General features: G+C 42.4%; 1 protein-coding gene across 4 annotated transcripts in view; it reads left to right on the top strand.

Moving 5' to 3' along the window:
- TRAF3IP1 (TRAF3 interacting protein 1) overlaps nt 1-18,415 on the top strand; it is a 1,297,461-nt gene that overhangs the window by 1,051,319 nt on the left and 227,727 nt on the right. For all 4 annotated transcript variants that reach the window (XM_069616014.1, XM_069616012.1, XM_069616015.1 and 1 more), the window contains 2 exons: nt 6,133-6,216; nt 10,734-10,860. In XM_069616014.1, the coding sequence (XP_069472115.1) occupies nt 6,133-6,216; nt 10,734-10,860 (211 nt within the window). The remainder of the gene's footprint in view (nt 1-6,132; nt 6,217-10,733; nt 10,861-18,415) is intronic.

Raw genomic sequence — 18,415 nt, forward strand, 5'->3', positions numbered from 1 at the left:
CGCAAATAGAAAGGCGAAGGTTGGAACCATATCATGTAGGGAGTGTATACTCTTTGGGGAAATTACCCAAACAAGCATCAAACTTACAATCAATTGTCACAAAATATACAGTGACATCATTGATATTGGGTAGTGGACAAGGATTGTTCATGTACAAAGATGCATCAATTTGGCATAACCTGGGGTTGCAGATCGATAATAAAATGTTGAATTGGAGGAGTTGGATCAATAGAGGTATATTGTTAACTGGGGGACATCTGGTGTGATGGGGAAATGGTACTCGGAGTGTTTGATGGAAAAGTACGGCCTGAATAGGAGGGAGCTTGGAAGATATAAAGTTATGGAGATCTTGATATCTGAAGGCAACAGATGTTAGATGAGCCGCTGATGTGGAAACCCGAGATATGTAACTTAATTGCTGTAATGTTGCAGAAGGTATCAAGCTTTTTAAAGTTTATGCCAATGGAGAGTCATCTGATGGTCTCATGGGAGAAGTTAAGGCAGGCCTGGTCTGAGGAGATGCGCAGGGATATCTCTCTAAGGGAGTGGGAGCATCTTTGGAAAGTTCATTTTAGGGCAAAGACTGATTTGAATTTGCGTTCTATTCATCAAAGAATATTGGGGCGCCTTTACTGGACTCCAGTGCGAATTAATGTGTTGGGATAATTGAAAGTGAAAAATGTTGGGGTTGTCAGAAAGAGAAAGGTACATTGCTGCTCATGCTGTGTTAGGGTAATGGATTTTTGGAATGATGTGTTGGATAGGATTGACATCATTTGGAACATTACATTCCCATGGAATTAATCGGCAGTGATTCTACAGTCACCGAAAAGGGGATGAGATATTGATTTTGCAACATCATGTTGGATTAACAAAGTTCTCTTAATTGCAGCTAAACAAATACTAAAAGTGACGAAAACGAGGAAAAAGCCACTTGTGGAAGACTGGCTTGGTGATGTGCAAGTTCTTTCAGGCTTTGAGAAATAAATGTTTTGTAGACAACATAGGGAGGAAATATATGGGGAATTGTGGGGGCCCTTATATGAACTTAATGGGTGATGTCGGAATTAGAGTGTTGATACAGTAAACGTAGTAATATTGTAAGGGGGGAGTCTGTCGTAGGAATAGGTATTTGTTATGCCTTGCGTCTGTATATTATTTGTGTAATGCTTTGATGATTTGTTCAAAAGTAAAATAGAGATTAAAAAAAGAAAAACTAAGAACTGCCATTTTGTCCAGGGGAAAGGGAGCCGTTCCTCCGGACTAGGCAGACATCCTTCTTTTTCATTTATTTTAACATACGAGTGTGAGGGGCAGAGCTAGGATTCTGACATTGGACTGTGAACTCTTGCTTTTGACATCCTGACTGACCTTAGTTGAGGCAGGGAAATACCTCTTGGAGCTAGGGCAAGTTGGGGTTATCTTTTCCTTTTCTCACTTGAACAAATGTTTATACGAACCATAATCGCCTTTGTGCTAGAGTCTTACTTCTGCACCCTTATAGTTGCCTTCCCGGTGTTTGAATCTTTAAAGAGACATTCTACTACCTTAAACTGTTAGAATAGTCGGGTTCACTGTCGACTGTCATCTTTGCACCAAGCATGAGAGTTGAGGTTAAGAAGTAGTTTAACAAAATTATACATTGAGAAACAGGGAGGTAAATTATCTTAACCCTTGTCTTAAACCCAAATGATTTGGGAATTTGGGGGAGTCGGAGCAAATAACTTGGCTGTGCAGTGTGAGAAGGTCCCTTGCTCAACAGTAGGTGCCGGCAGTGCGTTGGTTTTACAGGCAGGGAAAACCTCTCTGCTGTAGCATGGTGAATCTGTAGGCTTTATCCTGAGAATCCCTTGGGACAACGCTATACAGCCTGCTCACTTTTGTAACCATAAGGTACATGACACAATCTCCTCATGGAATTAGCCCTCTTTAAATTTGGAGCAAACACATTTGAATTCCGGAATGCTATAGTAGCAGCTCTTCGGACTTGAGCAAGTATCTTTAAGCTGCACAGGCTCCACTGACCCATTGCCAAGCCCATGGACCAGTGGCCAGAGAAAACAATGAATTTCAATTTCCATGTCAGGGCCACCAGTTGCCGAACTTCACTGCAAAGAACGGGGGTGGTGGGTTATCTGTTCCTCTGGTTCCTCATCACCCCAGATGCACTTACCTATTCAGCTTAGTGTTAGAAACTGCAACTTGCAAAGAGACAGTATGAACGAGGACGGAACAGTCGAATCCAATATGACCCTCCTCTTATAGCCCCTGTCTAACTAGGCACTCCCAAGGGGGAGTCAACAGAGTCTGGCCAATCATAGCTTAGTCATCCACATAAACACCAGGTGTAAGAGCCAGCCCAATGGGAGGGGCCAAGACACTATAAAAAGACCCACAGCCCTAGTCGGAATGTTGGTTGTTGGAGCAGAGGAAGGATGGCATTTGGAGGGAGTGAGTAGAAGGGGGAAGAGGTGTCGAGGGAGGAGGAGACCAGAGGAGCAGAACATGGTGTGGGGGGGGGGGGGGAAACAAGGAGCTAGAAGGGGAAAAGGTATTTAAGGTGGTTAGTACACCCAAGGGGAGCAGGTTGGGGGATTTATTTGGAGGGTGTGTGGATTCATTGGAATAGATTGAGAAGCATGGGGAGGTGATTGGAGATTTGTGGGTGTGAGGTGTCGAATTTGTGAAGGAGTTTGGGAACCATCATAATGTGGATGTTGGAGATTTGCTGGTAGAAGATGGAAATGTATTCCCCCACCTAGGTAAATGTTACGTTTGTGATTCTACTGTATATCACTTATCTGTTTGTTTTGTCCCTGGTCTTTTTCCCACTTTTCCAGTGGTGATGGGGGAGAGCGAGCATGTGGCATGACAGCGGCATGGGTAGGCCTGGTCCTGAGTAGGATATAGGCCAGTCAATGTTTTCCAACATTATGGGACTCCAAACCAGTTCTGCAAGTTGAGGAACTGTCCTTGTAGATTCTTTTGCAGCAGAACATGTATTTGTGAGTTTCTGTCGGACTTAATATTGGGAGTAGCTGGTTTCCAAGTACTCGCTTTCGGCAGACCAGCCACCTAAGGTACACAGTGATTTGCACAAGATACTAAGAAAATCAGGTTTAGTACTCTGCTCTCCCAGTACCACAGTCAACAATTGAATCACTATTGCTTACCTCCTGTGATAATGTTCTTGTTCAGTGTGCCTATGTGGGCCTCTGTGGAATGGACTTAATCAGATGATAGTGTACCTTTCTGAGTTTAACGTCGTCATCTGCTAATTTGGGGGAATGAGTACATTAAAAACTCCAAGGCCGCAGTGATTCTAAAGTCCACAATGTTTGCCAACCATATTGGGATACAAATAATGTTCAGTCTTCCCACTTGCAATGATCTACTTTCAGTCCCAATCAAAGCAGTCTTTTTTTTCTGTTTCCAGCATCACTCAATTTACTTTAGAGGCCTTCCCATTGAAGGACTTACTTGAGAGTGCAAATGGAGCTATCTAGAGATTCCAAAGCTTTGTTAACTAGAATTTAATATGTTTTTAATTGAGAGTTGTTCCACCTGGTGTGCAGATAAGGGGATTTGTTCATTAAGTGCTTCTCTTGCAGATGATGTTCAGTTTTCTCTACTTCTGGCATTAGCCATACTAAATGTCCTCTCAATTTAGGTTGTTTTTGAAAGATTCTTCAAGATCTGCTGCAAATTCTTTTCAGAGTTCTTTGACTTCTAATTTCCTCTTTCAGGCTTGTGTTAGAAGGTTTGAAGATTAGCTTTCAGTCTAGCTGGTGTTTTGAGTATTATACAATGTTCCCTTTAAAATATGTGGTCTATTATTAGGAACCCACCAGTAACTTCGTAATTATCCTTCTCTCTTTAAAACTAGCTTTTATTGTGGCAAAGCATCAGTAAAAAGGGTCTGTCGGACACTTTCTGTTTTTCTTCAGAAGAATATTATTCGAATGACTCACCTGTTTTAACTATCTAAGGTTGTTTTACATTTTGACAATCCTTCAGCTCTTGGCAAGGGGGGGCATCACACTTTGGATGCTAATGTGTTAGTAATTTATTTAGACTGTGAGAGCATTTGTTTGAATTCTATTTTGGTTGCAATGGGAATTCCATTCTCACTCAATGTATAAGCAGGTGGATTGTGCAACAGAGTGACTTGCTATAAAGTCAAGAAGGCTTAGCCTAATAGGGTGAACAGTGAAATAGCTTGCTACTGTGTCATTATGGGGCAATGTTTTCCTCTAAAGATGTGCAGGTCTACTACCAGGAAATCGGTACATCAGTTCTTCAAACATTCCTGAAATGATGTGGATGGCTCGTCTAAAGTTCAATTTGGAACTATGCGTCACAAGGCATAACATAAGCAGTGCCACATAGAAATTTTCTATGTAATGATGTAGGTTTGCTAATTAAATGACACTTGTGTAGCACAGCTGACAATTTAAATTGCCCTGTTCAATGAAATTCACCTCACCCTGCAAGTTCAAAAGAGCTAATGGAGAGAGTGCAAGAGTAATCCTCTCCTTTGCTCTTAAAAGTGCCTATTTGGGAGTGCTAGTCAAGAAAAATTCATTTTTATTTCTCAAATAATTGCAAAGCAGAAGTAATCAGGATTGTTCTTTATTAAGTTTCCTATATTCTGTTTGGCAAAGACAAGTACATATTAACTTTATTTCTGCAATTCCATTTAAGTTGTTACATAATGCGTCAATACAGTATTCCTTTTGTAAACCACTACATTGTCTCCAATTTGTCAGTTAAGTGTTATGTTGTGGGGGAAGGTGCACCATATTAACAAGTGAACACCCTAGCACCATAATATATACTTTGTCTCCAGCTAGGACATTTGTTTAAAGTTGTGAACATTTTGATTTTTGAACGTTCTGAACCTCTCCCTACACAGCACATGATGAGGCAAGCTTACAGTATACACAACCTTACCCTATGCAACACCCACTGCACCTAGCTGTACAGAGCCTTTTTATTATATCTATTTATTTGTGTCCATTCATGCAGCTAACTTTTACATTTTACAGAAACACATCTCATTAATGTCTTATTACAGAGGTATACAAAGATGCTGTATTGTTGCTCATTTTATGTCTTGGGTACAAATAACTTCAGGTAACATTAGAAATATTAGTACACAATTATTATCAACTGTTTTTTTGCTAATCAAGAACATTTCAATTAGCAAACTCTGAAAATGAATGTATTCCCTGTATCCTTACTCTTCTTAGATTGGTACTGCTGCGAGTTATGTTCGCAACACATAGAAGTAAGCTGTTGCCTAAAACAAAGGTTCTCCAGCATTTCAATCTTAAACCTTTTAAAAATTGCTCACCTGTGATATTGAAACATGCAAACTCTCGCATAGTTTTCCCAGAATAAATCATTAACGGTATCCAGTGATCATGTCACCTGGGAAAATGTCTCCAGGGGTGACATTCCCCCAGATTTGCACTCCCACGAAAATCGAGCACTTTCCCCAAATATTCAAGCACTGGAGTTAGAATAGTTGATAATACTCATCCTAGAATGTGTGGGGGAAGGCTTTTAGTTGTGTCAGGGAAATAATCACCTAGCTTGAGAGTTTTTCCTAGGGGACATTTTCACATAGAAACTGAGTAATGGCTATGTCATGTTTATAACATGATTCAGGTGACTCTTGGTAGAGGGAACCGAGCAAGTTTACTGAATTTGAAACGCTTAGAATCTGCTGTTCTGTATATTTTTGCTGTGCTGTATTATTTGTTCTGATTGATTTATCGTTTATCTACTTGTGAAACTTTATAAATAAATAATGAAAAAAGAAGAATCTAAACTTTGCGCTTTATAAATGAACATCATTAAAAAGGGGCATCTTGCAACGACGTTCATTAATCACAGATATCTTTGTTTGTTGCCTGATCTTTTAATCAGATGTCAGTACCACTATATCAGGGAGACGAGGTGCATTTTGGATTGCTTTATTGAGATCACAGGTTATCCCACAAGAACGTGGGTTTTCGGAGAGGGACTAGCTAGCTGTGTCTCCTCGATGAATGCTCCGTTCCCCATCTGATGTATTTTTTGTGATCCTACTGTGTAAATGACAAACTTTTCTCCTTTGTAATTTAGGAGAATACCAAGGCCAAACAGTGCCAGGCCGGCACCCCCTCGAGTCAAACGCCAGGGCAGTGCTGAGATTTCCCCCCCAGAAAGGTAACCGGATGGGCGATTTGATGTGGAAATTTGCTTCTTGAAAGTAGTCAATGTTGGAACATCTTTCCAAATATTCTTCACATGCTCTGAATCGGAAGGGGTCTGGGTGCCAGCCTAAACTGGCAAGCGGGCAAAACGCTTTGGTATCTGGTTCCCTTCTCAGGCAGCTATATGTATGGAAAAGACCCACTCCCCACTCTCAACAAATGAATCAAAGGTTTTTTTTTTTTATGCATGCCTGACAGATTTCATAAAATTGTTCTACAAGAGTAGAACATTCAACTACATATAGAAAGCCATTAAGTTGCAATACCAAACAACTTGTTTTGGTACATGTTCACTTTCAAAACAAGAATAATTTGGATGAGCCTTAACGCTCTAATTTCTTTCTTCCCTTCCAACATTTTTGTCGATTTGTAGGAATAAAATTTCCTTTTCTCGCATTGGAAAGGTCAGAGGTTCTTTTTGAATAAATCCCCAGTTTTTATGTGGTCCTGTATGGTATACATGGTTTCGTGCCTTAACAAAGTTCTGACACTTAACATATTATTTGCTTGTGAATCAAAACAAAAGCATACCCAGCTTGTCGTGCATGGGTTTTCATTGGTAGACCTCAAAATCCATTAACCCCGCTTTCAAATTATGCATTTTAAATAAGTGCATGTACAGATTGTGTAGGCTACATACTGTACATTAAAGCAGAAAGTGTATTGCACATATCACTTATGACAAATGGAAATGTGAATAGCATGTGTCGCACATCTTCAAGAGAAGAGTACTGTAGGGGTTGAGGCTCTTCAGTGGGACTAGTTACTGCATATCTTGAAGGAGAATCCATATTGCACATCTCGCATAACTAAAACGGGGATGCATATTGCAAATGTTGCTACTTTTCAAGGGGAACATGTGCTACATGTGTAGCATATCTTAAAGAGTAATATGTTCTACATGTCACTTATCTTGAAGAGGAGCAAATTCTGCATGTGTCGGATATTTGTAACGGTGAAACATTTAATGTGTTTGTATCGTGGGTCCCAACAAAGAATGCATGCTGCATGTGTTTTATATCTAAGGAAAAGTCATGCTGCATCTGTTGTGAATTCTAAAGAATGCCTGCTGGGCATTGTGGATCTTAAAAGCGAATGCCATAATCCCAGGAGTGTATACTTTTTGATCTGACTAGCCTTTTTTTTTTTAAACCGCTTGTTCCTTTGAGAGTTGCTTTTTATTCTCCTGCATGTTTCTTGGAACTTAGCAGGCAGAACCTCCTCACAATGCAAACTTCAGGAAATTTATGGTGAATTGTCATTGATTTGTGATTGCACCTCTGTTGAAGCTTATGCTTTTTCCCTAGCTTTTTTCGTGGAATTGGACATAGGTAGCTTGACTGCCTTTTTGAGTAATGTGAGGCAACTTTGACTTATCCATGTATGAGAAGTGTTATATAACTGATTGCCTGTGCATGCCAAAGGTTACTCAACAAATCTGTGTGCATGCAATTGGGAAACCGCTCCTACCTTCCTAGAACAATAGTAACACAAATGTGGATCTGCTTATCTAAGTATGTGTTTTTGACTGTTTTTTAGTCCAACAATATTCCTGTGCAAATTGAAATGGTGTAGCATCGTCCAAGTGCTGAATAATTTATCAAAGCAGCACAAAACCTGTATTTATGCCTTAGTATTCATCTTTTGGTACAATGTATGGAAAAGTTACTTTACATTACAGATTCAGACCCAGTCGACACCATATTTAGTCAGGACCACCCTCCTAAAGGAGGCGGAGTCGCGCTCATTGCTAAAGTCTATTGCCATCTGACAAAATTGACCATTCTAACTCCGATCTCCTTTCCCTGAAAATCACCACCTCACACAACTGCACCATCACGTTGCACACCCCTAGCTGACTTCCACTCCTCCATCACATGCCTTGTCTCAGACAACCTGAAAACATCCTCCAAGGCAGGTGCTCTCAACCTAGGTCTCCACGACTCCAAAGACACCCCAGCCAAAAACGTGGCTTAAGCATTAGAAACTCTGGGCTTCTCACACTCCATCACCATCCCCACTCACAACAAGGGCCGCATTATTGACTGAATAGCCCACCACAGCTGTGTTGCTGACCTCACAACCAACCTCCCTCTCCTATGGACAGACCACCACCATATCCTCCTCACATTCTACACACCAAAGACTCAAAAAACCACCATCATACCTATCCCCTCTGCCACCACGAGAAGTGCATGCCTTCTCACCAAGGAAAAGTTAGCACCCTATTTCAAGGTCTCTGCCCTTGAGGCATCGTCCTACAAAGATCCTGAGGCTTTGGCTCTATCTCTCTCTCTCTCCCTCTCTCTCTCTCTCCCTCTCAATACCATTGTAACCGAAGCTATTGACGCCATTGCCCCCCCCTAACAGCCCGCAAAGCTAAACGCACTAAACACGCCAACACTTGGTTTACTCCTGAACTCTCAGCCCTATGGACCGAAAAGCACGCAGCCCTATCAAAATGGCAATCCAGCCAACTTGCCCTAGACAAACTTGAGTTCAACAAACTCTCGAATGCATATAACAAAGTTATTGTCCTTACCAAAGCTAATTCATTCAGTACCAGAATAAATAATGCCAAGTCTAACTGTAAAGAAATCTTCTCCATCTTCAGAGAGATAGAAGCTCCCGGCCCCCCCCCCCACTCCCTCTCAAGCCATTCTAAAAGATGAAGAATGGTGCGCGGACATACAAGCAGCTATGCTTCCCAAGTTGGACACGCTGCAGAACAGAATCAGAGCTAATCAACTTAACCCACTCCCCACCAATGCTACCCAATCACCCACCCATGGATCACAACCTACTTTGTCAACATCTCTCATCCTCAGCCCTCTTCGCTCCAAAAGCTATCACCTGGATGGCCTCATTCCTGGAAGGAAGAGCCATGCGTGCCTTTTCAGACCTAGCAGCTGCAAATCCAGACACCATCCTCTTTGGAGTGCCGCAAGGATCATGCCCATCGCCCACTCTGTATAATATTTTTACTATCTCCCTCTTCAAACTTCTAGACTTGCTCAGCATTATGTACACCATTTATGCCGACGATACTGAAGTCCTCATCCCTCTCTCAGGCAACTATGAGACCGACTCTAAAACCCTCAACTCCATTTACGCCACCATCCACACATGGATGGCCGAAAATTGGCTATGCCTGAATGGGGACAAGATTGAATTACTTTTGCTTGCCCCACTAACTCAAACATCATCCTTGATGCGAAATACTGATAATTCACTATCGACAACATCTCCATCCCTGTCTCCCACTCAGTCAAAACCCTCGGTGTATACTTAAATACCAACCTTACCATGGCCAGACAAGTGAGCACAATCACGACTTCTGCAGTCTACTATGCCAAACTGCTCAATGCCACCAGACCATTCATATCCACCGCCAAATGTCAATCGCGTGAGCCATTATAGACTCCAGGCTAGATTACCGTAATGTACTCAACGCAGGGACCTCAGCTAAAAACCTGGACAACTGGAAACCATTCAGAATAACACCCTCCAAAAGAGAACATATCTCTGCAACCAGACAACAAGCACACTGGCTGCATCCACCACACTGCTCCTTCCTACCTATCCAACAGAGTCATCCTACCTCCAATTGCAAGACCCACCAGAACACCATATGCCAACCTACTTCCGGTCCCAAGAATTAAACGGGCAAGAGGCGGGGGCGCTAGCATCCTTTTCATTGCCTCTAGACACTGGAATTCACTGCCTCACTCCATCAGGCGTGAACCCTCTCATCTCACCTTCCGCAAGGCCATCAAAACCAGACTGTTTGTCTGAAACCTTACACACACTGATAGGCCTCACTATCCTTGAGAGACTCGGATTCCACAAACTTAACAAACTGTATTTGATATGACGGCAGCTCAATGTAACCCTGCTGCCTTCCCTACGTTTCCAAACGTCCTTCAAACAATGTACACACACGTATTCAAGCAATGTAACCAATCCCGCATATTGTTATGGGGCAGCCACCCACGCCTACCAATGAAGGGCAACTGAGACAACTTAATGAAATGTAAATAATATATGCTGTAACGGGCCAATGTAACCCAAATGCCCATCTGTGTTATGCAACTAAGACGCAATCTTGTAACAGTGCCTCAATGCCCATGGGCTGTGTGAGCACTTCATAAATATAAATAAATACATTCTCTGTGCTGTACTCTTCACTTCCTCTTTCGCCTGGTCCCCTGCTTAATACCAGCAGTGACTAACTCTCCCGTTCCTCCCCTGCAGCTCAATTAACAATTAAATCAAGCTATCTGATAACCTGGGGCACATTAATTAGTCCCAGATAGCTGCTTTCTCCCTCACACCGGCTGCAGTTGACGTCCTTTTACATGTATCTGAACACTTAAATAGCAGTTTCTTTTAAACAAGATTGATTTGAATTCTGCAATCTGAACTATCATTCTGAATCTACATCTTTGATTTTCTGTCCTTTCTCCTTAGGGTCAGCAGTGGAAAACTGGTCCCCAGTGTGATTGTTGATAAACAGAAAGAGGACGACGATGAGGATGAGCAATTTGTGGTGGAGGAAGCTGCTCTTCTTCCCCCTGAGATGCCTGAAATGGAAACGGTCAGTGGAAATGGTCCTTACCTTGCTCGGGAGAGGGATTAGCTAAGCAGAGAAGGGAATGTACATTTCTTTTACTTGGCCTAGGACTCAACTGCGTATTGTGGCTTGGCAGTGTTCCAGACTTTCATGAGTTTCATTTTCTCCACCAGATTCTAGCTTCTTGAATCTTCTATTCTGAAAATCTATCGACAAATAACTTTTTATGACTTCTAAAACATCTTATGTAGTGTTCAGCTACTGTCACAGCTATCCAGAATGTTTCTTTTCGGAAGAAAGGCCACATGGAAAAATTGTGCAGCCTTTTTCTCCATTGGGATAGACCTTTTCATTGGATTGGGATGCAGTCACATTTGTCATCACGAAGGAATCCACAGACAACTTAAAGCCAAGGTCTTAAGGTCTTTATTAAACAACACAAAAGCTATGGGATCAGGTCGAACTGAATCAATATACTAGGAAACTCAAAATAATTCAAGTAGATCTGGCCTTCTGGAGGACTGTAATCCACCAGTTCTTCCCTTTCGCCCTTATGCTCTGCAAACTGGTGGTAAACAAATATCACTCAGTCTTTTGGTATTAGAGTGCCCCAGCACTTCTATCTTGGCTCTTGGTGGTAGATTGCTTTGCGTCGCACTTGTCAGGATGCCATTCTCCTCGCAGTGTGATGTTGGTACCACCAGCCTTGATTCTTAGAGTGATGAGCACTTGGGCCAACCATTAGACTCTGGTGTATCTTAGCCAAGATCTTGATTGGCCCAGAAATGAGCAAGCATATCCTTGTTGGTGCTGATAGCAGAACTTGCTGCAATCCCTTTAAGCACTTAGATCTTAGACTTTCTAGTAGACACTGGCTCTGGCCCTTGGTCACCGCCTCCTCCTCCTCCTCCTCCTCCTTTAATGTTTGGCATCTGTTGTCTTCACTCTGCGAATATGCTTCCCCAAGCTGGAGCACCTTTCCCCCCTGCCCCCACCTCTTTCTCAGCTTCCTTGTCAGCACAATTGTTTCTCCTCCACTCCCCCTTTTAGGTTTCTAGCAACATTCTGCTATTATTGTCCTTCTCTTTCTCTTACTTAGTTGTCTCCACAACCGCCTTCCTGTCAACCTCCTTAACCGCTTTCACCATGGTTGGTCTTTTCTTCTTGTTTCTTCTCCTGCCATCCTTAAACTTCAATAGCATCCTCCTGTCCTTAACTACAACACTGCAAGCATTGCAGCTATTGCGGGCACCACTTGATGCCTAGGAGCATACACAAAGGGCTTCACCTGCAACTTGCTTGCTGTAGAGGAGAGGCCTTGAAGTTGAGAGATTTCTAAACATTGAACTATTTCACTTCAGGCAGCACAAGCGTTTACTTGTCAACAATATTTGCACCATTGAGTATCAGGACATGCACTGAGAAGAGTGGGGGGGGGCGGGGGGTTTCCAGGTGCGGTGGACTGGTAAAAAAGGCAGTAAACCTTTACCAACACTATTTCTGGACTGCAGTATTTTCTTTAATATAAAAGGTCAACATGCCCACCTCATCTTATCTATCCAGATGCCAAATTTGCCTGGTTTTCCGCCAGCTTTATTTTTAAGCTCTCATAAAACCAAAAGATTCCTATGGAATCCGCCTGACGTTACCACCTTGCAAAAGCAGGCAGATTCAATTAATCCATTGTAAATGCTTCCCATAAGAGTTAATTGCCAGAGGCATTTACATTTTTCCCTACGGTTAGTGGAAGTAAAGTCCACCTTAGGGAAGTAAAGGCAATTTCACCTGTGTTTTACACTTAAGCAATATGACCCGAGCGGCAGGGGCATTACCGACTCAGGTAATGCCCCGGGGCCCATAGTTATAGGCCTGAGCGAAAAACCGTTTTCCCTTTCCATGGCGGCCATCCGGAGCGGACGAGCTAGCACGTCTGCTCCCGAAAAGAAAAAAAAAAAGCAGAAGGTAAGTGGGGTTGAGAGGGTGGAAGGGAGGGAAATAAAAAAAAAAGTACCTGCAGACGCAGGAGCAAAAAGGTAAGTGGGGTGGGGAGAGGAGGGAGGGAGGGAAGGAAAAAAAATGAAAAAGCTTACCAGTGTCCCCAGCGGGGGTGAAGGCACCCTCTCAGCCGTGGGGAGGCTCGGAGTGGGGATGGCCCCGCTTCGAGCCTCCTCATTGGTTGAGGGGTTGCCACGCCCCCCGCCGGGGACAAAGGCCGTAGAATCCCGACAGAGGGATTCCCGGCCTGGTAATGACTCGGCGAGGGCCAATCAGAATGGCTCTTGCATTTTGATTGCGCCCTCGCCGGGTACTAAATTACTTTTAGACAATGTCAGAATGTCAGAAAATTGCACTGTTGGAACCTTTTGCACGTAAGTGCAAAGGGAGGCTTCTTAGAGGCCACCATAGTTGGTGAACAGGGTTAGTGACACTTAAACCAAATTCAATCAAGGAGTAGGAAGGCTTAGATTTCAGGAGATATGGTGGAGGTATAATGGTGCAGTAAAACACACCGAGTGCACAAATAAATCAAAGTAGACAGAATGTACACAGTAATATATTTATTAGGCCATAACACATTCTAGTCATGTAAAATCACAGGTAACTATTACTGCAGCAAAGCTGTGTGAAGTTTAAGACAACATGTTCTATGGATGTAACTTTTCTTAAAGGAATAGTGCACTCAAAAGTGTTATTGTCCCGAGCGTTCGGACATGTGGTTTTATGCAAACTATGATTGATCGTAAAAACATTTCCTATGCTACCTTAGTTTTCCTCACTTTTTCACATGCGAAATCAACAAGCGTGCGCGGCCATCTTGTGCTAATCTGATCGGTTGCTGCATCGCCCTAAGTTCGACTGCCCTTGCGGCACTAAATCATATCACCCGCCCCTGAAGCTGACATCACTAGCGCGTACAGTCCATTTCATAACACGAATGGACGTCTTGTGTCAACATTGTCTGTGCCCCAGCTAATGACGTGTCTCCATGGAAATGGCAGGATACCTCTTTCCTCAATAAGTGTAAACAGACAGCTTCTCATCAGACAACATCAGAGTTGCTTTTTCATTCGTTTCACTATTTTTTTTTGTATAGCCTGTGGCTCCTTTCTGCTCTGTTCAGCTATCTTTGTTCCTCAGAGCCTGTGCGAACATACACTAGCATTGCTTTCGTTTTTTAATTTTGTCATCTAATGGCAACAATACAGCCCTACCAGCCGAGTATTCCGAGGCAGAATTAGTTGATAGAGAAAGATGCGGAAACAATGAGGCACTGCACGACAGTTGGGGAGACGAATCACTGGATCCTGAGCCAGAGCCTAGTCGCATGGAAGACGTTTCCACCTGGTGTACCTGCAATCGGTGCAAGGTCATGCCAACCGAGGCAGCAGAGAAAACTCTGGATGTATGGCCTACATATCGGAAGAAGAGACACCGCTGCTATGTGTTACCGACCTGCATGACTTCAGGGCAGCCTGCCTCACAATGTCTGTGTTGAGGAATTATGATGGTGCTTATGCACACACTTCGCAACAGTTTTCCCTCGCAATCCAAGTAACGATTAAGTGTAGTCTAGATTTGATGTCACTTTGACCACTGACGCCACTAACATTTCTTGTTTGTCTCTTATATTGTCGTAACTTAGAAACAATATTTCTCTGTGCCCCAAACGTTATGGATTGCATGGGTGTTCATTTTTGTAATGTGTCTATACTTTAAAGCCCAAGTCGATTGATCCATGAAGTAACATTTATACGGGCAACTATACTATGCCATAGGATACAGGATGCAATTTCAACTAAGGTTTGTACATTTATCAGGTTCATTTAAATACAGTATGTATGTTTCTCTTCCACCGGTGGTACAAGCTGGTGGCCTATCGTTCATTTACATGGTGGCTTCATGGGAGGCTTGTATACCGTGTTGGACAAGTAACACACGCCTGTCTCGTTGGAGCCATTCGCGCGAAATTCCCCAGTGACAGCGGACCGTACAGGGGATTTTCCCACACTGTGCTGCAACCCGAAGTATACAATGTGTAGCACAGTTGTGCCATCAACATCAGCAACAAAATTAAATACAAATGATCTTTTACCAATAGTTGTTTAAATTTTTCAGTGAATCAGGGACACGCTCACTTGTCTGAGTGACATGCAACAATGGATGGTGCCATTTTACGCTCACCTCCTCTGCAACAATCCATCCCCCCTCCATTATAAATGTCCAAGGTGCCAAACCCAGTGTCTCCAGGTTCCCCTGAAGCATACCCCACCCCTGCAATCCACATAAGTGTGTCTCTCCCTTCAGCAGTGTTCCGGGCCTCATCTGCACACCTCTTGCCCATCCATCCCCCCTCCATTATAAATGGCAGTTCGCACCTCCTGGCCCTGCGCTCCCAAGGGGGCTGGCAGGGTGGGAACGGCTAAGGTGCCAAACACCATGTAAACTTCAAAGGTATCTTCCGCACAGGGGCCATTGTTCACATGGCCTAGCCAGACCCAGTGTCTCCAGGCTCCCCCAGAAACATGTCACACATTCACATACACACCCACTTTTCTAATCCTTTATAAACCCCTTGATATTTATCCGGAGAACATCTCTGAGCACTGAAAGTCAACTCTTGATCGTGCTGTTAGTCAAGGTAAGGGCAGGTCACCTATTAACTTAACTATATTCATCTCTTTCTAATCTCAAAATGTCTATTTCGACCGAATTTACCCAGTAGTGTAATGTTCATTCATCTCAATTACTTTACCATTGTCTAAGTGTTCTGATCTCGATATATAGTAAATTGTATAATTGTCAATTGTAATAGAATCACATCTTTCTCGGACCATGTCTATAAGCAGGTTTCCTTTTGATGCGTGAAAGTACATTCAACGGACGAGTAACCCGTTACAATTTGCGTCATATCAATCAATTCTTTATGTATGTCAATTCTGTATGTATGTAGTATTCGACTACGCTACACAGGTTTTGCTTCTTTGACCAAAACAAACATTGCATAGAAAATTGTGATATAATTCCATCTCATGCATTCCGTACAATTCTTTTGTAATTATTTATACTTTTTGTATACAGATCTTATCGATTTTTCAAGAATGCCTCCTTGTTTGGTTTTGGGTGGCCGTTCTAGGAGCCATTTCAAAAGTCAGGGCACAATCCTGCATACATTCCCGAAGGATATTGATTTAATAAGAAAATGGGTTCGACATTGTGGTTTTGCGGTGGAAGAGATTGAAAGTAGAGCCCAGGCTGTCTTGGGAGACTTGAGGGCCAATCGATTCTGCAGCCTGCACTTACCCAGGATAAGTACGACCAATCGACGAACACAAAAAAGGGTTGACTCAGAATGTTCCATAAATTGCTTCCAAATGCAATTCCAACTCTATCGATGCACACGCTTCCACTGGTGAGTCCCGGATGATGATTTAGCTGTAGGCAGAGGGGTACAGAACAGCTAACTCCATGAACCGATTGGCGCTTTCTGTGTAAATGTGTCTTACAAAAGTTTGCCTATTTACCAGATTGTATTACATTTGAACTATAGCACATTTTACTACACAACTCTCCCTGGTTTATGGAGACTCAAATGAAGTAATTATGACCTTGGAAAATAATGCCATAGTGCCCTTCACAAGAAGCATAATGTTTTAGTAATCGGTTGCTTGACATGTCCATTTTTTTAGAAAAGCATACTGACGGAAGCACAGACCCTCGCAAGTGACGAAACCACCGACCCGTCCAGTATACCAATGGTGAGCCCTACAGACTTGCAGAAGTTTCGAGTCTCGGCAGTTGCATTTTCCAACATATCTAATGCAAATCTAATTTTCCCTTTTACCACTTCATGACCATGCACTGAAAATGAAGGATCAAGATTGTGCATCCATTTATTTTCACGAGTCAACAACCGCGCCTTTCAGGTAATTTTGTTTCACTTTCAATTAGGAGAATGTATTATGCCTGGAATTTCAAATAATATGAAATCGTTTGTATCCTGTTGGTTGTTTACACTAGGTGTCATTTTTGGGTTTCTCTTTATATGTACCGCTGTCTGCATCCCATTATCTCTGCAGTTTCAGTGTTTTTATCTGTACTAAAACAGGTATTGTGTTACAGGCGAGTGATGGTACTTCAACTACAATTACATCATCCTTTGCAGCTGGTCAGGAGTATGAGGTATGCGTACTTGCAGTTCCCTTGAATGAAATAAAGTAAATCCTACATAGGATACTATTAGACAGTGACATTCATATAAACGTGCAGTGTTTCAAACTTTTCTGATTTAAGTTCTAACCTTACACTTCCTCCCTAATGAAAAATACATTGCAAAATGTTTGAGGGCAACATTACAATCAGTATGTTGTGCATGGTGATCTCTGATCAAGTACACTTGCCATCAGTCAGGTGAAATTCGAAAAGTATATTTTGACTAAATGACGTACACTGTTTGCGAGGGTATGTGTGTAAGTGATGTGTGCGATGAAAGATTTTAATTTCCAATACGATTGACTTTTCTTTGTTTTAATGAATATTCTATTCAAGGAATGTACACAAGGTGTGGAATTGGAAGAGGAGGCACATGGATCAGAGGTGGTGGATCAGCTTGCTGGTGAGGTCGTTACAGAGAAGACCACGGTTTCACAGAAAATCAAGAAAACATGGGTAACTAACAATTTTGTTTTCTAGAAGTGTTTTGGGCTGGTGTTTTCTTCATAACATGTTTCTGTATTTAAAGTGCTATCTACTCTGTGTGCTATACATTAAACATGTTTTTACAACCCACCTCCTAGAGGCCCAGAAGGAAAAGTATAAAGAAACAGACAACAAATTAAACCAAAGATGTTGCTTGCCAAACAGATTTCACCATGGAGCAACTACTATTTGAGGCACAGCGTGGTCCAGTCAATAAGCAGACTCTTGATGCTTATGCCCAAAGGTCTGAAACTGAATTGATTGTGACCGTGAAGCCAGCATAGTGTTTTTGGATCATTGCTACAATGTGTGAAGTCAACAAGATGAAACTGAATATAATGAAGATGCTTTGGAATTCCTCGCAGAACACTTGCCTCAATCTACACCCGCAAAAAAGGTACACCCAATAAACATTTTAATTTGACGGTTTCTCCAATTCGTATGCAAATAACATAAGTTGAACTAACCGAGACTGAAGCTTCAACACAGTTGACCAAGGAACTTGGCAAAGATCTCAATTACAGTTTGTCAAGTTTGGCCGAGTTTGTCCACCACAGTTGAGTCACAAACCACATGCATGCAGGACGATTGGCTAATAAAGGAGCAGAAATACATTGTATTCAACAGCTGCCTGGTAGAGATTGTACTGATGCTGAAATGTGTCCATCCAGTGTGGGGGATAATATGCGGGCAGCCATTGGTGAATGTGACTTGTGTATTACAAGTCACTAACCTGAAAATCCAACCCACCTGTGTCCACCTCCATGATTCCTTTTCATGGTCCGCTCAACCAATGCTGGGCAAAGTGGCAGCTGGAAATCTACTATGTTCAGCAGCTTTACTTTTCAGTGGCTCGTATTTTAGTAAGTTGTCCAGTTTCTGT

Source organism: Ambystoma mexicanum, chromosome 9 (assembly GCF_040938575.1).
Source record: "Ambystoma mexicanum isolate Mex_15411 chromosome 9, UKY_AmexF1_1, whole genome shotgun sequence".
Lineage (NCBI taxonomy): Eukaryota > Metazoa > Chordata > Amphibia > Caudata > Ambystomatidae > Ambystoma > Ambystoma mexicanum.